The 27,456-nt window shown below is 43.8% G+C and overlaps 2 protein-coding genes across 6 annotated transcripts in view; one reads left to right on the top strand and one right to left on the bottom strand.

Annotated features, from left to right (window-relative positions):
* ANKRD13C (ankyrin repeat domain 13C) overlaps positions 1–686 on the bottom strand; it is a 49,573-nt gene extending 48,887 nt beyond the window's left edge. The window contains exon 1 of the mRNA XM_077825418.1: positions 98–686. Coding sequence (XP_077681544.1) covers positions 98–464 — 367 coding nt within the window. The 5' untranslated portion in view covers positions 465–686. The remainder of the gene's footprint in view (positions 1–97) is intronic.
* A 90-nt stretch (positions 687–776) lies between these two features.
* Positions 777–27,456, top strand: part of CTH (cystathionine gamma-lyase) — a 51,308-nt gene continuing 24,628 nt past the window's right edge. Inside the window, exons 1-8 of one of the 5 annotated variants that reach the window (XM_077825422.1) lie at positions 777–1,085; positions 5,201–5,283; positions 9,907–10,123; positions 14,516–14,597; positions 15,054–15,149; positions 23,919–24,028; positions 24,745–24,876; positions 27,063–27,120. In XM_077825422.1, the coding sequence (XP_077681548.1) occupies positions 9,956–10,123; positions 14,516–14,597; positions 15,054–15,149; positions 23,919–24,028; positions 24,745–24,876; positions 27,063–27,120 (646 nt within the window). In that variant the 5' untranslated portion in view covers positions 777–1,085; positions 5,201–5,283; positions 9,907–9,955. Of the gene's footprint in view, positions 1,180–5,200; positions 5,284–9,906; positions 10,124–14,515; positions 14,598–15,053; positions 15,150–23,918; positions 24,029–24,744; positions 24,877–27,062; positions 27,121–27,456 lie in introns of all 5 variants that reach the window. The other 4 variants (XM_077825421.1, XM_077825420.1, XM_077825419.1 and 1 more) reach the window with 4 other exon arrangements.

The raw sequence follows: 27,456 nt of genomic DNA, 5'->3' as shown, positions 1-27,456 counted from the left end.
CGGCGGCGGTGGGCTCTCTCCTGGGAGCGGAGGGTGAGGAGAAGTCTCTGCGAGGCCCTGGCTGCTGTCCGCAGGCGCGGGTCGGGGCAACACTCACCGTGACTGTCCTTCTGGCCGATGCCCTGCGTGCGGATCAGTGCCGAGAGCCGCCTCACGTCCCCCTTGAAGACGCACTCGTGAACCGGGAAGTGTCCCGGGCACTTGTCGGGCTCCGCGGCGGGGCTGACTCCCCCCGGGGTGGCGGGGGCGGGGGCCGGGGCCCCCTTCAGCTGCAGCCGGTGGTGGTGGCTGCTGAAGATGCGGTGGCCCCCCGCGCGGCCGCCCTTGCCGCTGCTCCCACGGCCCCCCGTGAAGACGCCTCCGGGCGCGGGCGCCGCCTCCTCCTCGCCAGGCTCCAGCAGGTCCCCGTCCTCCTTGCTGGGCTTGTGGTCCCTGCGCAGCGAGCGCAGCTTCTCTCCGGTCATCGCCAGCGGCGGCCCCGGGGACCGGGGGACCCCGCCGGGGAGACTCGCCGGAGGCGCTGCTGGGGGGACGAGGCACTCAGAGCCGCGGCGGCGAGTCCCGTCCCGTCAGCATCCCCTACGGGAAACAGCCCGGACGCAGCAGGCTCAGGGGAGCCGACAGTCTGCCTACCCCCTCCCCCTCCGGCCGCTCCGCTCAGCGGCTCGACCGCGCCGCCATCTTGTCGAAGCGATCTCGCGAGAGCCCCGCGGCCCGGCTGGGCGCGGAGAAGTTGGCGTGAAAGGAGGAGCAGCGGCAGCCGGCGAGGGGCGGCTGAGTCGTCGGCGCCGCCGCAGGGAGCGGGTTGGGCGGGGCGTTGAGCGGTATGGGGGCTCCTGTGGAGATAGGCAGGACGCACGCTGCCGGCTGCCGCCCCCGTCATGGCTACGGTAGTCACGGCTCAGCCGAGCGGCCATGGCCCTTGTAACCCTGGGTGGCGCCCCCGCGGTCAGCGTTGTTACAGCGCCAGCCTTCCGCAGCTCCGGCTGTCCCGGCTTCAGTCCGGGAGGCCCCGCGGGCAGTGGGACTCCGTCGGCCTTGGGATCGCTGCGGGGCTCAGACCCGAGACAGCTCGCAAGGCCCTGGTAAGGGGTGATCCAGGGAGCCCCGTGCCCGCTCCACACGGCCACCGGCTCCTTAGGTAAAGCCGCTGATGCTCTTAGTCCAGGCTGTTGCCAGGTCAGTCCCTGCTGTGGTAACCTAACTGGTCACACTCCTACTAAAAAAAAGGTCCTACCTCGTAGTTAGGCCTGGTAACCTACTTTGCCTACAGTAGGAGTTTAACACACTTATTAATACAGCTTCTCCCTCCTCTAGGCATGACCTGTGGGGAGAGAAATAGAAGTGTAGGACTGTAAGGGACCTCAGTACGTCAGCCGGTCCAGTTTCCTGCACTCAGCAAGGCCTGATCTACTTATACATAGTCCCTCCTGAGCAGTGTTCCCTCTAATTTTTGACAGGCCATGTGTGCAAAAAATTTCTTCTATGCAAATTTTTGAAGCAGAGTTCAAATTTGTGCGCCATGGGACAAATGCACCCAAGCAAGTAAAATGCTTATACATTTAAAAAGTTTTGATTTGCAATTTGTGATAATAGTTTTACACCATGTTATTTTATGTCATTTTTAAATACTTTGAAAAAGGAAATTTAACTTCCTTTCCCTTTCCCCCTCTTGCCAGGTAGTAGAATCTGGCTGTATTGATAGATGGCGGGCGAACAATCTCAAAAGTCACCCGTAAATGATATTTCAGCCTGGCTCCGATGTAGTATTTCATTTTTTGTGCGTGCGGTGTTTCTTTCTGTGTGTGGGGTTTAGGATCTGTGTGCGTGCACATATGTGCACAGCTTAAAGGGAACAGTGCTCCTGAGAGGTGTTTGTCTAACCTCTTCTGAAAAACCTTGGTTTGGCTCCCTTTTTCTTGCTACATTTGCAGAACAACAAGGAGTCTGGTGGCACCTTAAAGACTAATCTGTTGTCTTTTGTGGATATAGACTAACACGGCTACCCCCTTATACTTGACATTTGCAGAACATAACTGTCCACATTCCCCTCAGCCAAGAGAGGGGGGCACACTGTGTTCCACTTCAACAACCACACCACTGGTTTGGGGCTGATTTAGAGCCAGTGATTGGAAGCTATGCTAAATTACGTTTTTTCCCTTTAAGGTTTTTCCTCTTCTTTTTAATTATCAGATCCGTTCTTTTATAAAAAAAAAATCTGGTAAAACTTGTTTTACAACTTAGATAGAGATAAATTTAGTATGTGCATAAATGCATAATTATAAGCTGACCTATGGAAGTCCCTAGAGCAAGTTTATAAAAAACATAAACCACATGCACCCAGGGAAAAGCAGCCACCACTGGGGTGCTCTTCAGCAGTAGGCTAGACAATAGCAGATGTGTCTGCCTCAGTTTCCTCTGCTGTTTGCCAATGAAAAGAACATAGTTTCCCATAGTGCCTGTTACAAAGCCCATCTAAGGACATTATTTATATATACCAGTGCAAAAATTACCCAAAGACCTTGTAATAAAACCATTTTCTAATTTCCACAACAAATATTCAAAGATACAACAGTTGTCTTTTTCTGTCCCTTCTGTAGGTCATCCACTTGAGAGTCAATAAAAGCACTTTGGTCCCAGTTTCTTTTGTCCCTGATCCAGGGACCCAGTATCTAGGTCTCTCTGTCCTCTCACTTTTCCTGCAGCCCTTCACTCAGGTCTGCACCCAGAGGGCTCCCCCTGCTGCAGTGTGACATTCCTCCAGCCCTCCCTGCCTGGGAATCCACCCTCCTGCAACAAAAAGAAAAGGAGTACTTGTGGCACCTTAGAGACTAACCAATTTATTTGAGCATGAGCTTTCGTGAGCTACAGCTCACTTCATCGGATGCATCCGATGAAGTGAGCTGTAGCTCACGAAAGCTCATGCTCAAATAAATTGGTTAGTCTCTAAGGTGCCACAAGTACTCCTTTTCTTTTTGCGAATACAGACTAACACGGCTGTTACTCTGAAACCTCCTGCAACAATAATCTTGCTTCTAGGCTCAGCTTTTCCTGACTGTAGCGGGGTAATTACCCCGCTCCTGCCGTGAGCGGTTAAAAGCAGCCTTCGGGGGAGGGCTGTGGCTGGGGAAGGCTGAATGGAGAAGCAGCCTCAGCTGTGGCCGCAGCCCAAGCAGGGCCCAGCTGGCCCTTAAAAGAGGGCAGTGGACCAGGAGCAGACAGTCTCTGTCAAAGGGCTTGGCTGTTGGGAAGCTGAACAGAGTACCTGAGGAAAAGCCCCAGGTTGTAGCCTTGTCAAAGGCCAGAAAGGTGCAAGGGTGCAGCCCAGGGTAGGCAGAGGCAGCCAGTCGAAACCCCCCTTGCCTGTGATGATTAGCTTATACAGACTGCAGTTGGCTCCAGTGAAAGGGGGCTAGATGGTGACTGGCAGTAGTCAGTGAGGCAAGATGGGGATAGTGGGTGGGGGTTCCACTGGGTGGGGAGACCCTGAGAGCAGGTGTACTGCCAGGGGGCAGCGCCTGAGGACAAGGGGCATGGGTCCAGGAGGGACATGGGGGCCAGCAGCAGCGAGGCACTAGCCTGCAGAGGGCACTCCAGGTGAGAAAAGCTAATTCCCAGGATGACTGACAGGGGTGAGTCTTGCCAAGACCAAGCTGGATCTTTCCCTTTTCCTAGTGGGCCACTTCTTGAGGGGACCTAGCTTTGGTCAGTTCTCACAACAGCTTTTCTCTAAGCTCCTCACTAGCAGCTCATAGTTACTGTTCTCCTTCAGACAGTTCTCCACTAGCCTTTCCTTTGGGGCCCAAGTGCCATCTGTTAAGCCTAATTGAGGTTCAAGTGACCAGTCATAGGTGCACTGGCTTCTTCCCTCTAAAAGGGCCACTGTCAACCTGTGACACACCCTAAGCAGGAATTTAAATTTATCAGTCACACGTTTTCCTATATGTCAGAGCCCCCACCTCCCTTCAACAATTGCATTTATTTTTAAAACAGTGCTTCCCAACCAGAGTTCCCAACAGGAGCAGCAGCAATAATAAATCCTAAAATACAAAGGTGGATTAGGGGCTTGTGGGGCCCTGGGCCACAGCAAGTGGGGGCCCCTCCCCACCTCTTGCGCCTGCAGTCCCCTCCCACACCTCTCTCTGGCACTCCTGCTGGGGAAATGGCATCAGGGCACAGGGGCTTGCCCCACCCTCATGCTTGGCACTCCTGCTGGGGAGTGGGGTTGGGGCACAGGGACTTCCCCGGCCTGCCTGGCACTCCTGCTGCGGGTGGGGTTGGGGAGAGCGGGGGAAGCCCCTGTGCCCCGACCATGCACCTTGGCAGGAGCGCGATGCACTGGGGTTCCCCAATTGGCTGGGGCCCCTGGGCATGGGCCCCATTGGCCCAATGGCTAATCTATCATGGCTAAAATCAGACTGAGGAAGATAAACTAAACAAGGGGGTAAGGTGAGGAGAGAGACACACAATTAGACTACAGAGAGAAGACTGACAAAAGGACAGGGAGCTGCACTGGTCATCAGTGTTTTTGCATATTCATTTGGGACCAAGCTCTAAAGGGACAGTACACCAAGCCGTAAGGGAGAGAGTACCTCGTGGCTTTCTTAAAGAGCTCCTCTAGCTGACTCAAGGAGTAGCATCCAGCTCTTTTTGACTGGTAGGATGGTAGTGATAATGCAAGGCCCATAAGATGGAGGAAGAAAGTAAGACGATATGGAATTTTGTAAGGTACTCTGTATCACAGCAACCGTCTCTCTGGCCAAAATGCTGGATGGGGGAGATGGTAGAAAAGTTTGAAAGTAAGAGCCAGTAGGGAAATGTGAAAATAATTGAAGAGATCTGGGGAAATGCACCAAAACAAGGTAGGAAGTGAAAGGCAGGCAAGAATAAAGAGGTAAAAGAAAAATTGCACAAAATCCAAAGCAAGAGAAGAACAACTAAATTATTTCATTAGTGTATCTGGATTTCTTTTTATTACCAATCCAATTAATAATAATATTTACGCTCAAAAATAAAACCTTACTACTGAAATATTGGAAGCCTCCTTATCTGAAAATATGTAAAGAGATATGCTACCCTCCCACCTGCTTCCTCCCAGGCACAGAAAAACACAAAACTAACCCCCTGAGGATAGTAAATGGAACTAGCTAGACCAGCCTGATCTAAAAAATTTAATTATATTTTGTCTTAATGTTCACAGTGATTGACTTGATACAGATGAGACATATTTCTCAAGAGGAGAAAGAATAACAGCTGGAGAAAATTAAGCTTGAGCAAAATCAGGTAATAAAGAAATTAGAACTGACAAAACTCCAGGATCCTTCTTAATAGGAAGTGTTATATAACTCTCTCCTTTCCTTTGGGGCTGTCACTGTTTCTGAAGCTGTTTGTTTATAAATATTTGTATTTGCTAAGAATTCTCCTTGTTCTGAGGTTGCTCAAACTGTAGTCCATGGAACCAGGACAGAGCCTCTTCTGGTGTACCATAGAATGAAAAATGTTGAGAACCAAATATTAGGTTATTGGAGTCTGAAAGGAGTTACCACACTAAAGGTGATCCTGTATATTTCGAGAAAGCCCTACGGAATCCCTTCAAGAACAGAAACAAAATAATGTGATATGGTTATGTGTCAAACTGGAGGTAGGGAACGAGATTCTACATGGAAGAAATGGAATTTTATTTTCTCCTTGACCTCAGTCTACCCACCCAGGCCTCTCACAATATAAGAGTGACCGTAAAGGAACAAATGAAAGGTCTGCCTATGATCTAATGAAATTAGTAGGAGTTTCGCATGTTCAAGAAATGTGGAATCGATTGCTTCTTCTGGTGTCCTATTCATAAAAGTAACCATGCAAAGCGTGTTTTTTTAACTCTTAGATTTTGACAAAATGTAAAAAGATTTTCTGCTGACCACTGAAAAACATATTTGTGACCTAGGTACTACCTAAGTCCTTCCTACATCTCAAGTTCCTACCATCTGCTGCTGAGGTGGGCGGGGGTGAGAAGGAAATGTTTATAATGACAAATGTGTGGCGGCAGTTGTCTCCCACTCTTTTCAAACTTCACCAAGAAATATTGAGACCAAAGATTGAAAATTCATTGTGAAAAATAAAAACTGGAGAAAGTTCTAAGTACTCGAAAAGGGTCTTGGAATAGAAACCCTTGTGTAACCTTCAATATAAAAGTTCTGATGTGATCCACCTATAATAATAGATCAGCTGCAGTATGAAATAGTTTCATTTTTCTGAGTCACACAAAGAGAAGAAGACTGACTCTGTAGCAAGCTGAGGCATTCGTTAGAAAGGTGAGCCAGCTGCTAATGCCATAAAACAAAAACAGCCTCCTTCTAAGCTCTGGCAGTGAGTTGCATAGCAGCCTGGGAAAGAGAAGCTCACACAAATGAATGCTTCATATTTTACTTGGTTCGTAAGCTCATTCTTCTGCAGTTGTAGAGCATTTGTGTATGTATGGGCCTATGCTTGGTTTATGGACCTAGAATATTAAAATAATATGAAACCACTTCCTAGGAACTCTGTGTTTGGTAGGATCTCATATCCTCCCGCATTAATGAGGCATATTCCCAGTGCACTTGTATAGTTTATCTTCTATATTGTACCATGCTATGTGGAAGATGTACTATCTGTTGGGGAGGGGAAGTCATTGGGCACCCTGCTTACCTTTGGAGTGGAGCAGAGAGATACACTTCAGACCACCTAAGCATCTTTCTTCCTCTCCCTTGCTAACCTGTGAAACTGAACTGCTAGCTTTCAAGCAGGAAGTGCCCAATAAGTTTGGTCATGGCTCCTTCAAATTTCTTCCTCAAATAACTGATATTCAGTCAGTGAAGGAAAGCATAGTCTCACAGTAGGACATTAGGGGGCTCACTGAACATGTTTGGGGAGGACTTCAGTGTCATCCTAGGGGCCAGATTGCCATATACAATGATAGGATTAGGGGGCATCACAGGCTGAACCTGGGGATGTGGCTTGGGCTAGAAAGGTACACATTCTTCCTTCACAGTAGTCGTTCAACCTCATTTTAGCTGGAAAGGGCCCAGTATTTAAAAGGGTAATGCTACTCAGAATTGTCAGCCATGACAATAAACAGCAACTCTACCAATGCAGAGCTCTACTGCATCTTTTTTTACAGTTCAGCGGCAAAACCATCCTGCACATTACTGTACAAACTAGCTGAGTGAGTTTTTTCTCTAAGAACCCCTATTCACAGAAATAAGGTCATGACTATTAATGTCAGAGAAAAGTCCGCTCATTTCCCCCAACCTTGTTAAAAACACAAGCCAGAATTTCCTCTTGCATTTGTTCTACACCATGGATTTACTCCAGTGTAAGTGAGAGGAGAATCAAGACAATGGTCCTCATTTGCACTTTAGATTGGCCCAGAGCCATGTTTTGTAACTAGGTTAAAAGTTTGGTGACAAACCCCTTTCAAGGATAAAAAAGATATTTAGGGAAATGGATACAATGAAAACAAGCAGTAATATATTCTTACTGGTAAAAGTACCTTTTGCGCTCTGTGTGTGTGTGTGAATTAAATGATACAAAGGGATATTAATATTCCATTTGTCCCATCCCCCACTCTCAAGTTTTGCCTTTTTCCTGACTATGATTCTATATCCTCATTGCTGTATCTCTTTCTTTTATTGTTTATATTGCAGGTACCCAGTTTAGACTGTAAACTCTTTAAGTCAATCCCATATCTAAGTTACATGTTATATAAATCATTACGTACATCTTTGATGCTGTGGAATTAATAAATACTGATTAAAAGATGTCTACTTGCTAAAGGTGCAAGGAAACCTAAAAAGCAGGAAAAATAGAGTGGAGGCTAAATGATGAGGAAGGAAGATTTTCAGATCCCAGTAGAAACACTGGAACTGTACAAAGTATGACAGGTTTCAGAGTAACAGCCGTGTTAGTCTGTATTCGCAAAAATAAAAGGATTACTTGTGGCACCTTAGAGACTAACCAATTTATTTGAGCATAAGCTTTCGGGAGCTACAGCTCACTTCATCGGATGCATACTCTGATGTAGCTCATGAAAGCTTATGCTCAAATAAATTGGTTAGTCTCTAAGGTGCCACAAGTACTCCTTTTGTACAAAGTATATTGTCAATGCTCAGTGAGAAACAACTACCATCTAGAATCATAGGTTCAAATTACAGAAGGACTTATTCATCCCTTCCTTCTCCTGCAATAGTTACATTGCGTTGCATGCTGTGTGAATGCAAAGGGTGGGGTTAGATTTCTTACAAGAGATCAGGGCTTTTATTTATTTTTTTTTAAATGAGACACTATGAATAAATAGGGTCTGTTCTGCATAGTCACCAAAAAGATCACATGCTTTTTCCTAAGCACAGTATTTTACCCTGGTGTCTTTGGCCACAATCCTCCCCAATTATTATTTATATGATCATGGTGCCCATAACCCCTACTCATGGACCAAGATCCCAATGTGCTAGGCACTGTACAAACATGGAACGGAAGCAGAGTCCCTACCCCAAAAAGCTTACAATCTAAATATAAGACGAGACAACTGGTGGATAAAAACAGATGGGAAAGTACAAGGAAACAATAGAACAGTATTAGTCAGCATGACTGGCAATTGGGTCAGCAAGCCAACAGCCGAACTGCTATAACGTTTGTTTGTAGGCACCACGGAAAAGGCACATTTTAAGGAGGGATTTAGAAGAGGACAATGAGGAAGCTTTATGGATATTCATGGGAAGTTCTCTTAAGTGTAGCAGCATGGGAAGAAGCACAAAGGTGCTTGTGTGAAAATGTAACTGGTGGGTGATGGAGGCTGGCATCATTGGCCAGTTGGAGGCAAGGAGTTGCCATCTCAGTGGTGAAGGAGAGAGAGGCTGTGAAGGGCACTGAAGGTGAAGACAAGTAGTTCTGTTTGACACACGGAGGAGGGGGAGCTAGTGGACAGATGCAAAGAGAGGGGTGATATATTCAAAGCAGCAAGTCTGCAGAATGCTCTTTGCAGCAGCAGCATGCTGACTGGATACAAGTGGGGCAACACTGCATTTGTCAAGGCTAGAGAAAAGGCTGCTGTAGCGATAACCACACAAGATGATGAGAATCTGGCCAAGAATTTTAGCTATGGATAGGAAAGACTGTGTATTAGAGATGTTGTGCAGAAAGAAACGTGTTGAGGATTGCTATGGTCAGCTGGATGGCCGCCTTCTGCCCCAGAGCCAGCTGCACTTCAAGGGTGCTGTAGATACAGAGTGGTTAAAATAAACCGAAAGAGGAGGGCAAACTCTGAGAGCACCAAGCCAGGAGGAAGGAGCGTTCTGCTTCATCAAACCAGGGCCAGGTGCGGACTTTGTGCATTAGCAGAGCCAGGGGAGTTCTGCACTCCACTCCCCTTTCTACCCCGGTTATAGTGTGGGTAAGGTGCTTTGGGATCCCTCAAGTGGTATGGAACAGTAAGAGGGTGCAATGGACCCGAAAGCGACTATTACTGTGTTATCCCCAGGGAGTGTCTGTGCCCTGGGCCTACACTGCTGTCTCCCTGGCAAGTTCTCGTTTTATGCATGCAAACGCCTGTTCATGGGCCGCGAATGCCAGTGGAGCAGCAATGCTTCTTTGGGCAGCTTTAGAGCCACGTCAACTCCCGCCGGTCCCCGCCCGGCTCCCTGGAGGCCGGGGCCTCCCAGGGTCAGCAGCCGGGGCGGGGGTACGCCACAACGCCCTCCATCCTGCGCCAATGAGGGACAAGGCTCAGGCGGCGGCGCCCGGCCTGGTCTCCTCCCCCAGCCGCTTTGTGCAATGCAAGGCGGGGTTGCTGGCTTGCAGGCACTCGCGGCTGCTGGCACGGTATATTACAGCGGCCGGCTGTACCTACCGCTGAGCCAGCCCTGCTTCCTATCCTCGCAGACGCCAACACCAGCCGCTTTCCTCGGTCCTCCTGCCGCCACAGCTCCCCATGGAGAAGGCTGAGGACGGGTCCCAGGGCTTCCTGCCGCCCTTCGAGCACTTCGCCACTCAGGCCATCCACGTTGGGCAGGAGCCGGAGCAATGGACCTCCATGGCCGTGGTGCCCCCCATTTCTCTCTCCACCACCTTCAAGCAGCAGGCGCCCGGCCAGCACTGCGTGAGTGGGGACTCCTGCGAAGGAGGAGTGGAAGGGGTGATGCGGAGCGAAGGGAAACGTGGGGAGTGAGCGAGAGAAAGCGCGGCGGGCAGGAGCAAGCGGGTCACGGATGCTTTGTTTTAGATGAGAGGAATGGAACAGATGGTTTCAAAGGCTCTCTTCACCTGTACGGAAATGAGGTGGGGTAGAAGGTTTACTCCCCTCTAAAGCAGAAACGTGCGTCCCTGTAGGTCCAGCTCTGACCCTTACACAAATTATGCACATGTAAACACACGCACATTTGTAAGGGAAACCAGTTTGTTTCCTGTCCATTCAGACTGGAAATAGTGGTGTGTTTTTTTTAAAATCCAGTTTCGGGGCACAAAAAGGATGTAAAGCAGCAAACTATTGACAGCTGAAGAGTTTTTAAAAAGTCCCAACAATTTTCTATTTTGCAAAACAAACTTATTTTCCCTGGAGAAGGCGCTTTCCAGTATGCCAAGTTTCAGCCAAAAACAAAAATTCTTTATGATTGGTGTAAAAAATCCTCCTCTCTATCACAAAAAGGTTGAGGGTGGAAATGCAGACTCATTTTTAACTCTAGAGATTCCAGGGGATATCACAGAACAGAAATCCTTTGTCACTGCACTTTATATAAAACACAGCTTGGAAGTTTCATAAACCAGGTGGCAGCTGCCCAAATAGCACCTGTCCAAAGCAGTATATCCATCATTAAATACTCAGTGCAGAGACATGTTATGCATTTAAAAATCAACATTTATAATGTTTAATAAAGTTTTTAACTCTTTAACCGTTTAATGCATGAAAGTCTAGCAATGTCAGAATGATGAAAGAAGGGGCTTGGCTGCCCGAGGGAGGTAGAGTAGGTAGTGTACTCTACATTCTTACCCTATCTCTCTGTGTGGACACCCTTACTGTGCATTAAGTGTACCCTTAGGTAGTTTAGCTTAACTTAATTCAGATTGGAAGTATGTTAATAGGCACAGGGGCACTTTCAGTGCTCAGTAAGGGTATCCACTTGGGGGGGTGGGGTTAACGCAGAATAGCTAGTGCACAACGGCTACTTTAGACTTTCTCCCTGTGTAGAGAAGCCCTAAGTAAAAATGCAAAACAGGCTGGAAGAAAAACATAATTCCCTCCCTTGTTTCTGCTTCGTTAGCGCAGAATTGTAGCATGAGTCAAGAGAAGGCAAACTTGTTTTCCTCTGAGACTAGTCAGCTTGGAGCCTTAATTTCTCCCACAATTAGCTAAATGTGGATCAGAATCAGGTCATTAGACTGTATTTCTGCCTTCAGTCTGATTTTCCAGTAGTATTAGTATGGGAGAATAGTAATAAAAAAAGTTCCTTGATAGTTTGTAGGCATGGATATATGGTCCTTACAAGTTTCAGAGTAGCAGCCGTGTTAGTCTGTATTCGCAAAAAGAAAAGGAGTACTTGTGGCACCTTAGAGACTAACATTTATTTGAGCATAAGCTTTCGTGAGCTACAGCTCACTTCGTCGGATGCATCCGACGAAGTGAGCTGAAGCTCACGAAAGCTTATGCTCAAATAAATTTGTTAGTCTCTATGGTCCTTACAGTTTCTCTTAACTGTAATACTACTAAAAAGTGGTCATACTGCAGAGCAGAGCAAAAAGCAATGCAATACGCCATAAACTACAAATTATGCTAGAGAACGGGTTGTACTATAGGCTGAAAGGAAACAATGCTTGCTGGCAGAGTTCAGAGACTGAAATGCCATTGATTAGGATCCAAGATCTTTACCTGATTAGTGATGTTTTGGATGCCCAGCTTGAGACACATTGAAGGGGCCTGACTTTAAACAAGTGCTGAGTACCTGCCCCCTGAAAATCAGAGCCCTCTAATATGTCTCAAATTAAGCACCCTAAATCAATAGTCATTTTAAAAAAATGACCCATGTGTGCAGGTCCAAATATTACTATCCCTCCCTAGTACTAACTTAAGTAAACAAATGAAGCCAGCAACATCAATCTTTTCCCTTCATGTAGAGATTTCCCCATGATCTGAAAAAACATACAGCCTCTGAGGGAAATTTTCCAAGACAAACTAAAAGTCATTTGGAGTTGAGTACCTAACTCCTCCTCTTTTTGCCTTTGACTCTCTGTTGATACGTTGGTGTAGATTCCATGAAGTGCTTTTGACATCAGGAAACTGAAAGCCAGATGAATGTTCTGTCATTTATCACGTGGTCTGTGGGCAAGCAGAATACTACTTCAGCTGAAATTTGATAGCAGAATGTAATCTGGGTCCATACTGTAATAAACAACAACCACAGAAAAACCTCCTCAGTATTGTTAAATTAATTTGTTTCAATTAGAATATAAGAATGGCCCTACTGGGTCAGACCACAGGTCCATCTAGCCCAGTATCCTGTCTTCCAACAATGTTGGCAAACATTTGCTGCTCGCTTTCCATAAATATAATAGAGAATACTGGCAGAAATTTTTGTGGAAACTAAGAATTAAGCAGACTTTGGGCAATAATTGTGAAAAATAAACTTTTGAATTCATAAATGTGATATTCTCCCTGCCACTCCCCACCAAAACCCTGATTCTAAGCATTACCCTTATTTAACTAAGGAATGGAAACGTACCATGTGATCAGTGTGTCCTCTCACTGTCCTCCTGACAGAATTTAAATTTAAATATCAAATACTTGTGAATGAGTGACAGACCAATAATTATTTGCCAAATTTGAGTTAAAATAGGAAATAATCACAAGCTGTTTACAGTCAGTTGGAGAAGAGAAATACAGGAGAGCTAATGGAATATACTTTTTATCCAACTTTCTGAGCCACATTCTTACTGCAAGTTCAAAGATAACTTCTTTACCTTGTGTGAGCTTGTATCAGAATCCAGAACAGGATGAAGAATCTCTTTATACAGGGATTCTGAAACTAGAAAGACATCAGAATACTTAGCCAGACTCTCCCCCACCCCCACTTCTTCTTCTTCTTCTTCTTTTTTTTTTTTTTCCTTTTCCCTGTTGAGTTTCTTTAGACAGAGCTCCAATGCCCCTTTCAGGGCTGTTGGGCTTATTGCACCAGTGAAGGTCTTCCCAACATGCCAGTTGGAATTTAGGATGACTTGTGCCAAGAAAATACTTGTTCTTCTGAGGATCATAATTTTTCAGACTGACTTGGTGGCTTTCAAAATCTACTGACAAGCTTTCTGCAGCAACTGCCTTGCAACTGGCAGAGTGTTGTGTGTGTTAAAAGGGAAGCTCATCTTTCCCTTTGATTAACCCTGGAGGTTTTGGATTCAGTTCAGTTTATTATTGCAGATAGGTAAACATTTGTTCTGAGGCAGCTCATGTGACTACCAATTATACATTTTGGCATCCCTGTGTGACACTCGTGCATTGCTGAAGACTTGAGACAACACTGCATTCCAGAATTGTGGAACAGGATTCAGGACCTGGTCTTTCACCATTTGAAGCCAGTAGGATCTTTACCGTTAACTTCAATGGATGCAGGATCAAGCCCCAATTACGCAATATTTGAGCCTGGGCCTGAAATACTGATTAACTCCAGTTGACCTCAATGGGAGGCAAAGTGCATGGACACTTTGCAAAGTACCAGAGAGATTATTATATCCTATTTGAATGTCCATGAGGGAGTCTCATAAAATTATTGCTAGAATAAGATGATTAAAATCAGCTGGTGCCAAAAATGGAGTTATTTTTAAAATAGTAGCAAATTAATTTATTGTAAAATTTTATCTTCATTATAATACAGCCTGTACTTTAAATGAGCACACACTGCATCCAGATTTCCCATACTAACCCTTAAGTTTTAAAAGTTGTATGTGACTTAGACGTACAGGCTAGATTCTTAGTTGATGTAAATTAGCATAGCTACATGAAATCTGTGGAGCTGTACAAATTTACACAGCTGAAGCTCTAGCTTCAGTTCCCAAAATGGAGAGATAAATGTTAATGCTTGGAATTGAACTATAGAAGCCCCTTTTAGTAAAAGTAGTCTTTCAATGTGAGACTAATTATCAACAAAATATAACAGGACATATTAAAACCTTACCAGCGAAATTTAGGTTATGACTCAGAGAAAAGACTTACTAGAGCGTATGAGAGTGCTTAGTTTGACTGCAAATAGGTTGTCTTCTGTTCTGACAAGCAACAGGTATTGGATCCCTGTGTGTGGGGGGGTCTACAACAACTTGTGATAGCAGGTGGCTATTTTTTTGGATGCATAACTTAGTGTTAGGAATATGGATCTCTTGGATGGTCTAGGATTTTACCAAATTTTAAGACAGGTGATTGTCAGTACAAGTTTAGCTAACTATATTATTGTACAGCACCTCCTCCAAAATCCCCAGCACTTACTGTTGTTTTTGTATCTTATTTTCATCACAGGGTTTCGAATATAGCCGTAGTGGAAATCCTACTCGGAATTGCCTGGAAAAGGCTGTAGCAGCACTGGATGGAGCCAAGTACTGTAAGCTCTCAGCATTTTCATTAAGAAATATGTCAGCATGTGTATCTTCGGAGTGGAATACAATAAAAGTATCCTAAGAGGGTTGGAGCACTGGAGTTTGACCACTAACAGTAAATCATTTAACTCAGCTTTTGCTGTCAGCATTTACTTCAAGTGTCAGCTTCTTCACTGGTGTGATCTTTTTTCTTAGAATATACCTGAATTAATATTCTTTAATCAAAAGTGCTAACAATGGTTAGTACATAAATATCAACTCCACTCTGCAGTTCAGTGGACCTACTCACGCAGTAACTATTCAGTTTAAGTAAGAGTCTGGCCCTTTATAAAACATTGACACTAAACAGGAAAATGGGGGTGACAGAAATTTTATGTTCATAACATGATGTAAAGACATCTCTCTCTAAAATATAAATGTGTCTTTGTTCTCTGCCACAGTGATTCTTTTTTCTGTTCTAGGTTTAGCTTATGCTTCAGGTTTAGCAGCTACTGTGAATATTACACATTTGTTAAAGGTGGGAGACACTGTTATCTGTATGGATGATGTTTATGGAGGTAAGTTAGCACCAATATATGTTAGGTCTTAACTGTGTTAGCTGTACACCTCTTAAATATATTAAATAATTGGAAAGAATACTTCATGCAATGAAAAGTCTTCTGTGATAACAGACCACTGTTTTGTGACTTCATTGGCCAAAGGTGGAGATGTGAATGTTTGTAGAATGGTTGCACTCATTTAAGCTGGAGAACTCAAAAGGTGTGGCTAACTGGTGATGTCTGCTTCTGAGAGGAAAAGTCCCAGCCTCCTAGCTGTGCACAGATAAATGTTGATTCTACTTAGGAATCCAGTAGCTGCTAAAGATCCAAAATGGCCCCAGATTGCCAGTGTTCCAAAAAACAAAACAAAAAAACATCATCTCTGTCATTTCCTCTAGATTACCTGTTCTACTCACCAGCATCACCTCAATCCTGTCTGGATTGAGTTTCAGACAACTCTCATTCCAAACTATTATCTTTACCAGGGACTGTGGAAGCCTTGTCTGAGTCTGAGCTGTGAGATCTCCATATATTGATAACATTGCAGCCCATGTTCTCTTGTGATCTTCTCTAGAGGCCTCACAAATGTGAACAGGAGTGATGATGCATCCTTATGGAGCCTTACATGGGGGAGGGGTGACATAACCTTATTGAGCCTCCATATGGTAGAGAATTGTTCATATTACTCTGGGAACTTTTAGAGGAAAGAATGTATTAATGGAAGTGTGACCTTGTACACTTCTGCCAGAGTCTTTGAGAAAGTAAATACTACCTCAAGATTCCTGTTTCTTGGTCTGCAGAGAGAGCTAGAATAATCAGCATGGTCAACAGCTGACCTTTGGTTGTTCATCACTACAAGGAGATAATCAATCTAGCTAATATAGCCTCCAGATCATATACAGGTCTTGAACTAAATTGAAAAAAAGCAGAGGAGTCCAGATGCCACCAGAGTTGATTAGCTACCTCTTCAGCAAAGGAAAGGTTAGGGAAAGGCCAACCACTGGCAATATTTGTTAAGATGTTTTCTTGAGCAAGAGCTGGACAGTATGTTTGAAGGAATTCAGCACCTTGCCCTCCATTATCCACAAAGCAGTTTCTCGTAGTAAAAAAAAATGTTGACTTATTTTCCAAGCCACTTAGATTTACCTGGCTGGCCAGTACATGAAACAGTGTTGCTGACTTAAATTTACAGAGGAAGTGGTGGCATTTACTTCTCCACTACCAAAACCAGCATTGCCCGAGACTTAAATGCTCCACACTACCATCTTTCAGGCTCTAGCCTTTCAACAGTGACCACTGGAGACTGGGGATACTGACCCCTGCCATTTAGCCTCTATTGGCTGCTGTTACAAATGGGTCATCCATATACCAGGATGACCTGTGGGAATAGCTTAAAAAGGGGGGGTTACTAAGGAACCAGTGTGTCAGAAGGTGATAAATCATCATAATGTCCTAACCGGCCATCAGTAAAGTAGGCTGCTGGCTGTAGAGTATTTCTCCACAGAAGTATACAATCCAACCTGGTCCATTACTTTCCCAGACAGAATAAATGGAAAAAAGTCTTCTACCCTGATGAGAACAAAAATGAGCCTTGATCTCCACTTGAAAAACATAACGATAGCATGACAAGGGTATGATCCTCACATTCCCAACCCAGAAATAAGATCTAAAGAGAGTCTATTTATGTGTATCGAGCCACAAGGAATCCAAGAGTTAAATGTCAGATGCTTATGTGATCCCAAGTTGACTCAGAAAACCCATTCTCTACATGGACATCAAAATTGCCTTTGTGAGATTGACATCTCTCTTTAAATTGGTTATTTCCAGTGTTTAAAAAAATTAAATAAAAAATTACACTGGATATGCCAACAGCACTTGGTCATCGCTGTAGGCTTTGTGGCTAAACCTCCGAGTTAATGAGCTCATACACTGGTAAATGAACCCTAATTAAGGTAGAATAGTAGACTAGAATAAAAATTTGGTGGGGTCACTCTGGAAGAAAATCTAGGCCTTTTTTTAGGAAGTGCTCAGCTGCAATGCACTTTAGTGGAAATTGTTTGCATGCAGCGCCTTTGAGTATCAGGCCATAAACCTTTTTGTACTGATGCAGCTTTCTTAAAGAGAGGCATCAATGTAAAAATGGCATTTGTCAGATTTTTTTTTTAAACCCCACTGTTATTACAAGGGATGCCTAAGATTACCTCAAGAAAGTTCAGAAAAGTAATTTCTCTGTTTTCAGTTTTTCTCTGTGCATTGGACTGCACTCTGTATGTGCCTTTTGCACAGCAATGGGAAAAGAAAAATGTTTTTTGAAAAACAGATAAATGATCAGATAAATATAATCAAAAATTGTCCCCACTGGGGATTCAGGGCCAGGTGCAGTATCTGTAATGTCCTTTTACGTGATTTAAAGAAAAACAAAACAAAAACTAGATTTCAAACTGAGTGTGCCTCTTTCATGCTGTTGGTGGCTAAATAAGTTAGTGCTTCAAGGGAATGAGATCCATACGGTTATCCATGCATTTATTTTTAATTCAGACAGTAGATTATCATGGCTTGGTGTTTTCAGATGCATGTTGTAAGGATAACATAGTTACTTTTGTTTTCTGTTCTCTCTCAACATTTCCTGTGAAAGAATTATAGAAGAGCTTAACTGAAACATACCAAAGGAAGAAGCTTAGGGGAATATCCGTCTCCTTGCTTTTGTCACCACCGACTAATGGAATAGACAAGAAATATAATAATTGTAATCTCTCTTCCTGCTTCTTCCTTTCCCTCCTAAATTCTTAGTTAAGCCTACTAAATAGACTCTGAAACGGGTGGCCACTCTGAGGCTGCATGGTAGAAACACATGACTGTGAGGAGAATTAGGACAGGTGGGGGTATGGAAAGATGATGTGGAGAGTAGAACTGCCAGGGGCTGTAGGGAAGGGAGGAAACAGGCAAACTCAGGGCATGGCTACACTTGCAGATGTAGAGTGCTTTGAGTTAAACCAGCCTTCGTAGAGCGCAGTAGGGAAAGTGCTGCAATCTGTCCACACTGGCATGGCCACATTAGCTGCTCTTGCAACCGCCACAGAGAGCAGTGCATTGTGGAAGCTATCGCAGCAAGCAAGTGGCTCAACGTGCTTTTCAAATGGGGGTGGGGTAGAGTGTGACAGGGAGTGTGTTGTGTATGTGGGGGGAGAGAGTGGTATTCTAGCCTTCTGGTTTTTTTTTTTTTCCCCTCCTCTCTTCAGGTCTCAAGTTGGAAACCACTATGGGTGTGCACGTTGGGACCAGTATAAAGATTTACTTTCAATCCTGACTTTCATCTTCCTTTAGGAGAGACCAATGTAATATTACAAAATAAAAAGTACTTAAGAAATTTATATGAAACAATAGCCCTAATGGTCTCCCATTACGTCTAGAGCACTGTTTGAAAATACAACACTCTGCAGCCCAGCATCTCCCATAATTTTGCTGTGCATGAGCTAGTCACCTCCTGTGTGCAGTTCCAGAGGCCGTTCAAAGCTGCAGCACTTCCCCCCCCCCCACCCCCATTCTCTGGCTGCCACCAGATTTTCTGCTTCCCTGGTAGCAGTCGGTTGTGGTTCTCTTTTCTCCTGCCTTTCCTCTGCCTTTTTATTTTCTTCATTTTCAGGTAGCAGTGAACAGCCTTCTTTGTTTTTCTTCTCCTTCTCTTGGACCAGGTATTCAGCAGTGCAACAGCAAAGCTGCACAGAGTCTCAGCTTCGGTGTCTCCCTGCAGAGCTCTTCTGCCCCCTTTCAGAGATGGCAGAGCAGCCATGCAAATACAGTGCTAAGTCCAGATGTTGCTCCATCTGGGAGGCAACTTTAGCAGACTCCATGGAGGGTGAATTATGTGCTGCCTAATCTACCAGTGCAAGGGTCAGCCAGCTGAGGGCACGGAGCATTTAGCCAGCCAGACATGTTGGGACCTGATCTCCCCAGGAAGCCATGACTGTACCACAGAAAAGCCTTATGAGGCGACCTAGAGCAGAACTGGGAGAGGCTCTAAGGACCAGGAGGACTTCATTCAGCCAGCCCAGTGGGGTAAATCCTGGGGCAATTCAAAATCATGAGAATAAGTCTGTAGCGGGGCTACCGTTGCCCACCCCACCCCCCCACCTCAGTCCTGAAATGGGTCCAGAATACTCTGGGGAAAGAATCTGGGCTCACAATTCAGCCCCCTTCCTTTCAGCTTGAGTCAGGAAACTCTGGCAATGAGTCCCCATCCCCCAACGTGGGGGAGTGGGAGCCTGTGGGGGAGGACTCCCAAGGGAGAAGTTTCCAGCACTGTCAAGAGCCTATGCAAGGCTAGCCGCAAAAGACTCTGCCCAGGGCATAGCTGGCTGGTCAAGCCTGAAAAGCACGTGCCCCACTGCTCTTCTTCCCTCCCATCTCTTGAAAAAGTAAAGAACAAAAAGGATAAGAGAGCCCCAAAAGTATTTTGTCCTCCTTCTCTACCAAGGAAAGAGAACTATCAGACTTTGTTTCTGAGCAAGATACTGATAAAATGCAACAAAAGTGTGGGGGTTTTTGTGTGTTGTCCATCCCCCCCCATCCCCGGGAAGTTTTGAAGACGTGGAAAAAGTTGTCTCCACTATACAGATCCAACCTAAGCAGGCCCATGAGGACAAAGCTTCAGAGCAAATACTGCCTGCTAAATCCTCTCTATTCTTCTGTATGTATCCTTGAGGAAATAATGAGGAAGGAGTGGGAAGCTCCTGAAAAGGATAATCACTTAAACAAGTACATGCTCAGATTCTACAAGCTCCAGGAGTCAAAAAATGCCATCACTGACATGCCTAACGTCAATGCTGCAGTAACATCTCTAGCAAGGGATATTGTTATTCCAAGCAAAGAAGACTTCTTTCCCAAAGATCCAATGGATAGGAAGGTGGAAGCCACCCTCAGAAGGGACTTCAGTGCTTCCTCAGACACCCTAGGAGCATCTCTGGCAGCCACTTGCTTTGCTCGAGCCACAGTGTCATGGCTGGAATAATGTAAAGCTCTTAAGGGCAGAAACCAAACCAGCTTTAATTCTATACTTATGAAAATCTCCATAGCAACAGCATTTGTGTCAATTGATGCTATGCAGTTTTGTGCCATGGCATCTAGCTCTGTGGCCAGGAGGCATGGCTTTATCCCTATAAAGTAATTACTCTCTTCAAACAAGCCCTTTGCTTCTCTAAATTCACAGGATCTCTTTTCATTGGAGAAAAGTTGGATAAGATAGTGGCTGAAAATGCAGGTAAAATCAATCAATCCCTTCCTTCTCCACTTAATGCTCTTAAGAAGGGACTACAAACTCACATGGAGACAGACACTCCTTTCATCCATTTTCTTTATGGAGGTTCCAGAGAAAAGACAACAGATATGTAAGGAAAAAACATTGGAACTGAAGAGTGAGGGGAAAACCTCCATCTTTGGTATCACAATGAGCAAATGTACCTTGGCCCAGACCTGAGCTTTGGAGACAGGATGTACTATTTTCAAGACCAATGGATTAGTTCAACTGTAAACAAGTGGATTTGAGAGAGAACATGCCAGAGTTACTCTCTTGAGGTAAGGGCTCCACCACACCCCTTCCTCTAGTTTCCAGTCACCTTGGATCCTGTCAAGCGCAGGTTGTTCCAGAATGAGATCTTCTACCTATGAACATGGGAGTGATAGGATTTCCCCATATGAATGCTTTTCGGGTTTTACTCTGTTTTCGTCACTGTTCAGAAGGGCACAGGAAGAATTAGAGCCATCCTTGACTTCAAAAGGCTCAACAAATGGATGAAGAAAACAAAGTTTCAGATGGAGAGCCTAGCTTTGATAATGACGTCTGTCTCAAGGGAACTTCCAAACCTCAGTGGATTTGGCAGACTCATACCTCCGCGTTCTAGTGTGCCCATTCCAGGCTTCTGAGATTTGCTTATGGCACAGGTCACAACCAGTGTCAAACATTTCCATTTGGTATCTCATCAGAATCTGATATCCACACTGGTCAAGTGCAGGTGCCCAACTATTGCTCAGTGCCTTCAGCCACTGGGCCTCCTGGTCACATGCATAGGGATCACCCCAATGGGTGAGATCACATATCTACTGTCTTCAGGCTTTTCTTCTGAAAGGATGGAACCACTCCTCAGAGTGCATTCAACTTGAGGTACATGTCATCGACGTCTAGAAGCGGAGGACAGTCTGGGAAAATATCAGCTGGAGTCATTCCATGTGCTTTTCAAACCCTCAGATCCTCACCACCAATGCCTGCATAGCGGAATGGGGATCACATCTAGGACCCAGAACAGTAAAGGACATCTGGAGCTCTACGGGGAAAAAAACCACAGATCAGTCTCTTGGAACTCAGGGCAATCAAATTAGCTCTTCTTGGTAGCTCTGGAATCTCAGAAGGAAATCACATCCTGATCCAGTCCAACAATATGACCATGAATGCATGCATTAAGAACCAAGGAGGAACCAGATGCAATGCTTTACAAGTGCAAGTGATAGAGAAAATGGAGTGGGCAGAAGCAACTCTCTTTTCTTCAAGGCAAATCACATAAGAGGGAACTGAACCAAAAGGTAGACTCGCTCAGCAGGCCCATTATTAGCAACTCGAAATGTTGCGTAAGCCAGAAAATCTTAAACCTCCTCTCACAATTCAGTCTTCCTCCAGCTGACTTGTTTGCCAATCACAAGAATGCAATGTGGCTGAAATACTTCACCAGGGAAGCAGATCCCAAGGCTATGGGGATAGATGCTTTGTCACACAGATGGCTTTAAGGCCTGCTATACACTTTCCACCCTTTCCTCTCCTAAGGAAAGTGATCCATAAGATAAAGCAAGAAGAAGAAAGTGATAAGTGTTAACTCCACACTGACCAAGGAGACTCTGGTTCTCTGACCTGATAGAATTACAGCTGGAACCACTATTGCACCTACCATTGAGGCCCAACATACTTTATGAAGGACCATTCCTTCATCTGGACCCAGACTGTCTTCATCTAGCAGCCTGGCTACTGAAAGGGAAGTGTTAGCTGTGCTCGGCCTATCTTCAGAAGAGATAGGAGACTTAGCTCTCCTCTAGGAGAGCTTGCATTCCAAAAGCCTAATTTGGACTAAATTCAGCCTTTGATGTTGAGCACAGAGCAGACCCAAAAGATCAGGGGATTGCAGTTATTCTAGACTTCTTCAAGGGGTGGATAAGGAATTAGCCCTCGGTAGTGTACTGTTCCCAGAATCTTCAGGTTCCCTGGCTGAGAACCTTCAGGTTTCCAAGCTTCTCAGAGCAGTCCGACTGGCGGTCGGACTGACCTTCCCTAAATGGGATCCACCACTGGTGTTGAAAGCCCTAACCACTCATCCTTGTTGAACCCCTGACTTCTGCATCCTCATACTATCTTTCCATCAAAACCTGTTTTCTGGTGGCCATCACATCTGCCCTATGAGTTTCAGAACTGGCAGCTTTATCTATGCAGAAACCTTACTGCATGTTTCACAATGACAAGGTGGTGCTAAAAACTCCAGATATTTTCTTGCCAAAGGTGAACTTTCCTTTCCATGCCTCGCGGAAGATTGCCCTCCCTTCAGCTCAGTGGTTTGAGCATTGGCCTGCTAAACCCAGGGTTGTGAGTTCAATCCTTGAGGGGGCCATTTAGGGATCTGGGGCAAAAATTGGGGATTGGCCCTACTTTGAGCAGGGGGTTGGACTAGATGACCTCCTGAGGTCCCTTCCAACCCTGATATTCTATGATTCTGTCGAAAGCCACAGCACCTCACTGTGAAGCTGTGGCACACTTTGGATGTTAGAAGAGCACAAAAGATTCACATCAAGCATACGGAGTCCATGAGGAGTCAGGCATCCTGTTTGTCTCCTTCCAGCTAAACTCTAGGACTCAGAGTCTCCAAGCTCTCCCTTGCTAGATGGATCAGATTATGTATTGTTGAGGTATACAATGCAGCCAATGTTCTGTACCAGAAGGAATCAAGGAGCTCTCCACAACATCTATGGTGACCTCATGGGCCAAAAGAGCATGTACTTGCACCACAGAGATCTGCAAAGCAGCAATATGATCATTGACTAAAACCTTTGTCAGATGCTACAGAGTGGACTTTGTCTTCTGCAGAATGCTCCTTTGGCAGGAAGGTCTTAAAGGTGGTGGTCCAGTAATAAACATGTTGTTTGAGCAATCTTGTAAAAGGCAGAGGTCTTTTTGTTTCCTGTTGTGTGTTCTGTTATCCCTTTCTGGTCCTGGTCACTGCTTTGCATGCATAGCAGAACTGTGGGAGACAGTGGGCTGCAGAACAGAAAATTTCTTACCCAATGATTTCCTTTCTGCTAGCACAGTCTCCCACAATTCTGCCCACCCTGGATGGCGTGTCAGTCAAGGGTCAACACGTGCTTTGGATAAGTTATCATATAATCAAGGTCTTCTGTACATAGTTACTTGGTTGGCATTGGAATTATTGTTAACTATTTTTTTCTACAAGTTTTTACGCAGCTTTGGCACAAATCATCTGATGGCAAGTCAAGAGAAAAGGGGGAAATGGCAGCTTGAATTGCATACAGGAAGGGAATAGCCCATCCAGTCACTAAAACATACTTTAAAAATACAAATTACTAGTCTAACTTTTGCGTAAAGCATCCTGCCTTGTCTTCCTCCCACCCTCCCAAGCCTTTCTTACCCATAAAATGAAAATAAGTTAGTGTGCTCTAGTGTTCATGAAAAATTTCTCCCCTCTTATAAGTGTAAAGCAGAAGCATATCTTTCATAGTACAATGTTCCTCCTGTCTTAGGTACAAACAGATATTTCAGGAAGGTAGCCTCCAAAATGGGTCTGAAGATTACTTTTGTTGACTGTAGCAAATTGGAATGCCTGGAGTCTGCAATCACACCAGATACAAAGGTAATGGAAGAATACTCCTGAATTCCATTTGCAGTGTGTCTTGAATGATTTTATTTTGTTCCTTTTACAAACTGTGTAGCAGTTCTTAGGACAGGTTTTTATTTATGGCAGAAAACATAAACACAGATCTTAAAAGTTCTGAAGTCTCTTCTTGGGAACACTCTGCATTTGGATGGCAAATTCGGAACACTTCAGGGGCCATGCAGAGAGGGATATTTTTTTACTGGGCTAGTAATAAATGTTTGTTCAGAGGTGAATGTTGTAAAGGGGCTTCTGAGTTGAGGAGGGAAGGTTTTGCTGTTGACTCTGTTAATAGTTAAAGGCTGCTTTTTCATGGGTTTTTTGTTTTTGTTTTTGTTTTTTTTTAGTAATGACACTTTTCACAGCTGGATGGGAACATGGCATTTGGCAAACTAATATTAAATACAGCTAATGATTTTTAAGAGCTTTTCTTCAAAATATGAAGAAAAATTCACTATTATATTGGTAAAGTTGTTGCTAAAGGAATTCTAAGAAAGGAGTGTGTGTGTGAGTGAGATCCATAGCATCAGGCCCAGATCTAAGAATGTGAGGCTGTCATTCTGGTGCTCTCTTCAGAATATATGCAAAAGAAGAAAAGGAAAAAGTGTCCTTTTAAAAAAAGTTATAGGTGATGGTACCTGTAAAATACACAATGTATCTAAAACTAATGATTTCTGTTCATTGAAAAATTACAGCTTGTTTGGCTTGAAACTCCCACAAATCCCACCCTGAAGATAATTGATATTCAAGGCTGTGCAGATGTCATCCATAAACATAAAGACATTATTTTAGTAGTAGACAACACTTTTATGTCAGCATATTTCCAGGTAAGCTGACTGGGTGTCTGAAATCATGGGAATGTTGGTACACAGTGATTTATTTATCTTTTTTAATGACTTCTAATGGCAGAAGGGATGACCAGTGAAGAAGTGCTCTTGGCCTCCGGTTTGTTTTAAAGCTTTCACGCTGAAAAGAGGATGCACAATTGGCTCTTTAACTAATACAGATCTCATCCAAAGCACTTTACACCATTTAAAGAATGAATTGGAAAAAGAACCAGCTAGCCATATAAAGATGTGAGATCTATTAAAACAGAGGCAAATTAGTTAATGGTTGCACTAAATCAAAACAATTATCTAAGGCACTAGCACAGTGGTGAAGCTAATTTTCTACCTTCTTTAACTGTGACTTAACATGACCTTTAAATGGATTTTCTGATTTGGTTGCTTTTATAGTTAACTCCTCTTTATAAGACTGAATTCTTCTCCTGTCTTGTTTGTTTTTTAATCTAGGACACCTTTCTGGGCCTTACACTGTGTTTTTAATTGTTTTCTTTTAAAAAATGTAAATCTTTAATCTCATTTGATTTTGGAGAACAAGTTAACAAAATATTTTAACACTATAACCTCAATGTATTTGAACACAGTATCTTGAAAATATAGAAAAAACCGTTTAGCCTCTCAGCTACACAGTCTTTAGTTATTATTTGTGGTAATTTTGGTGCTTATTATTTTGGCCACAGAAAGCTCCCCTATTTTTTCCATGTGTGCAGTAGAAACATATGCAGCAGGAAATAATTTTTCAAGTTAAAAAATCCTGAGGTATAGTTTCCAGTTCATGCCAAAGCCACACACATGCACTTATCGGATTTAATGAAAATTAGATTAATTTACTGCATTTGGGGAACCGGAATTGTCATGTTTGGTTTGCTTTTTACTTTCTTCATAAATTTAGGAGGTGCTACAAAATAAAAGATTTGTATGTGATTAAAGTAGATCTGCACAAATACAAAGCTGTAAGATTTGGCATTGTCAAGGTAATACCTCATATTCTTCCTTAAAGGCACTAGTTCATCAAAGAATATAAGCAAGTACTTAAGGTTTAAGTGTGTGCTTTTGAGTTGGGGCCCTAGTTTGAAAAAAGTTTAGTGATCTTTTTTTCTAATTTGGCTCCGAGTTGCTTCTGCAAGACTTGGTATGGAAATGTGTTGAAGGAGCAATGTATGCAATAACTTGTCTAGCTAGTATGTCTGTTAACTTGATCACAAGAGAAAATCTGTTTCAATTATTAACTCTGTAGGATTGTCTGACAAATATTAAAAGGTAATATATTAAACACTTGAAGTTTTGCTACTGGGACAGTATGCTAACAGGATAACTATCCCCATGAATTTATTATTACTTCAATATGTTGCATGTAGAAGAAAGCACTAGTGCTTTCATTACTATTCCACTAGTCAGAGATGACAGCAAGACCATCCAAACTTCCGTACATAGTCTGACAGCAAGCTTTTCTCCCTCCTTTTGTTCTGAATCTATTAACTACATTGGCCTTTTAACACACTGAACAAACACAGTATAAAGGTTAAAGAGTAATAATTTGCAGTCTGTAATTTAGTGACTGATGTAAAATCAGATAATTTGTTAGAGAAAGCAGCTGTTTGTCTTGTCATTTCCAATTACTCTTTCCTTGGAAGAGCAATTTGAAAACTTACGCAAATGTGAAGAATTCTGTTTCAGTTGCTCCTGCTCTAAACTCTTCAATTTTCCTGAGGCAGTGTCATAAAGATGAAAGACAAATCCAGACACGAATGTAAAAAAAAAATGCAATGAACAAATTGGCCTGGTTACCTGGGTTTTCTTTGAAGAGGCTCAGGGTTTTGAGTGGCAGGGGAAGTTATTTTGTATGTGCAGTTAACATTGATTAGGTTGTAAGAATGTTGAAGTGGTTACTATTCTGTATGTGCCTACAAGCTGTCTGGTAGGTGCATTCTGTAAATGGAAATAAAATTTTAAAAACTAGGGGTAGGATTTTGAGAAGTGCTCTGCATTGCATTGCCTTAGCTCTTCTCCCACTGAAGTCAATAGGAGATAGACAGTGCTTTTGAAACTCCCAGCCCATGTGTCCTGTTACCTGAGTCTTCTGCTTTCTGTGGGATGAGGTGAGAGTAGTTTGTGATTTGAAAATGGTGAAAGAATGTTAAATCAAATCTTCTATTTTTATTCTGTTTCAGCGTCCTTTGTCTCTTGGGGCAGATATTTGTATGTATTCAGCAACCAAATACATGAATGGTAAGCGTCTGAATATTATATAGCTCAAATGCTCTCTTGTGGTTTGGTTTTGTTTAAAACCAATAATAACTGTCATAAAATATCATTTTCTATTGCTGCTTGATGCTCTTTGTTCTCCATATCTGTCTAAAGAGCTCTTGGAAATCCTTGCTATGAGGAAACCTATAAATGGGTGGTTTCTCTACCCAGTTCCTGACCACAGCGCATACCCAACAGATATTCTCCAACTGATTTGCCTTTATTTAGTTAAAATAGCAAAGCCCTAAAACAGGACTATACTTTCAAACCTAAGCTCTTTCCTGAGCAAGGTGACTAGGATTTCTCCCTCCAGGACCT

Source organism: Eretmochelys imbricata, chromosome 8 (genome assembly GCF_965152235.1).
Source record: "Eretmochelys imbricata isolate rEreImb1 chromosome 8, rEreImb1.hap1, whole genome shotgun sequence".
Taxonomy (NCBI): Eukaryota; Metazoa; Chordata; order Testudines; family Cheloniidae; genus Eretmochelys; species Eretmochelys imbricata.
The sequence above is the reverse complement of the archived record's forward strand: the minus strand, read 5'-3'. Positions and strand labels throughout refer to the sequence as shown.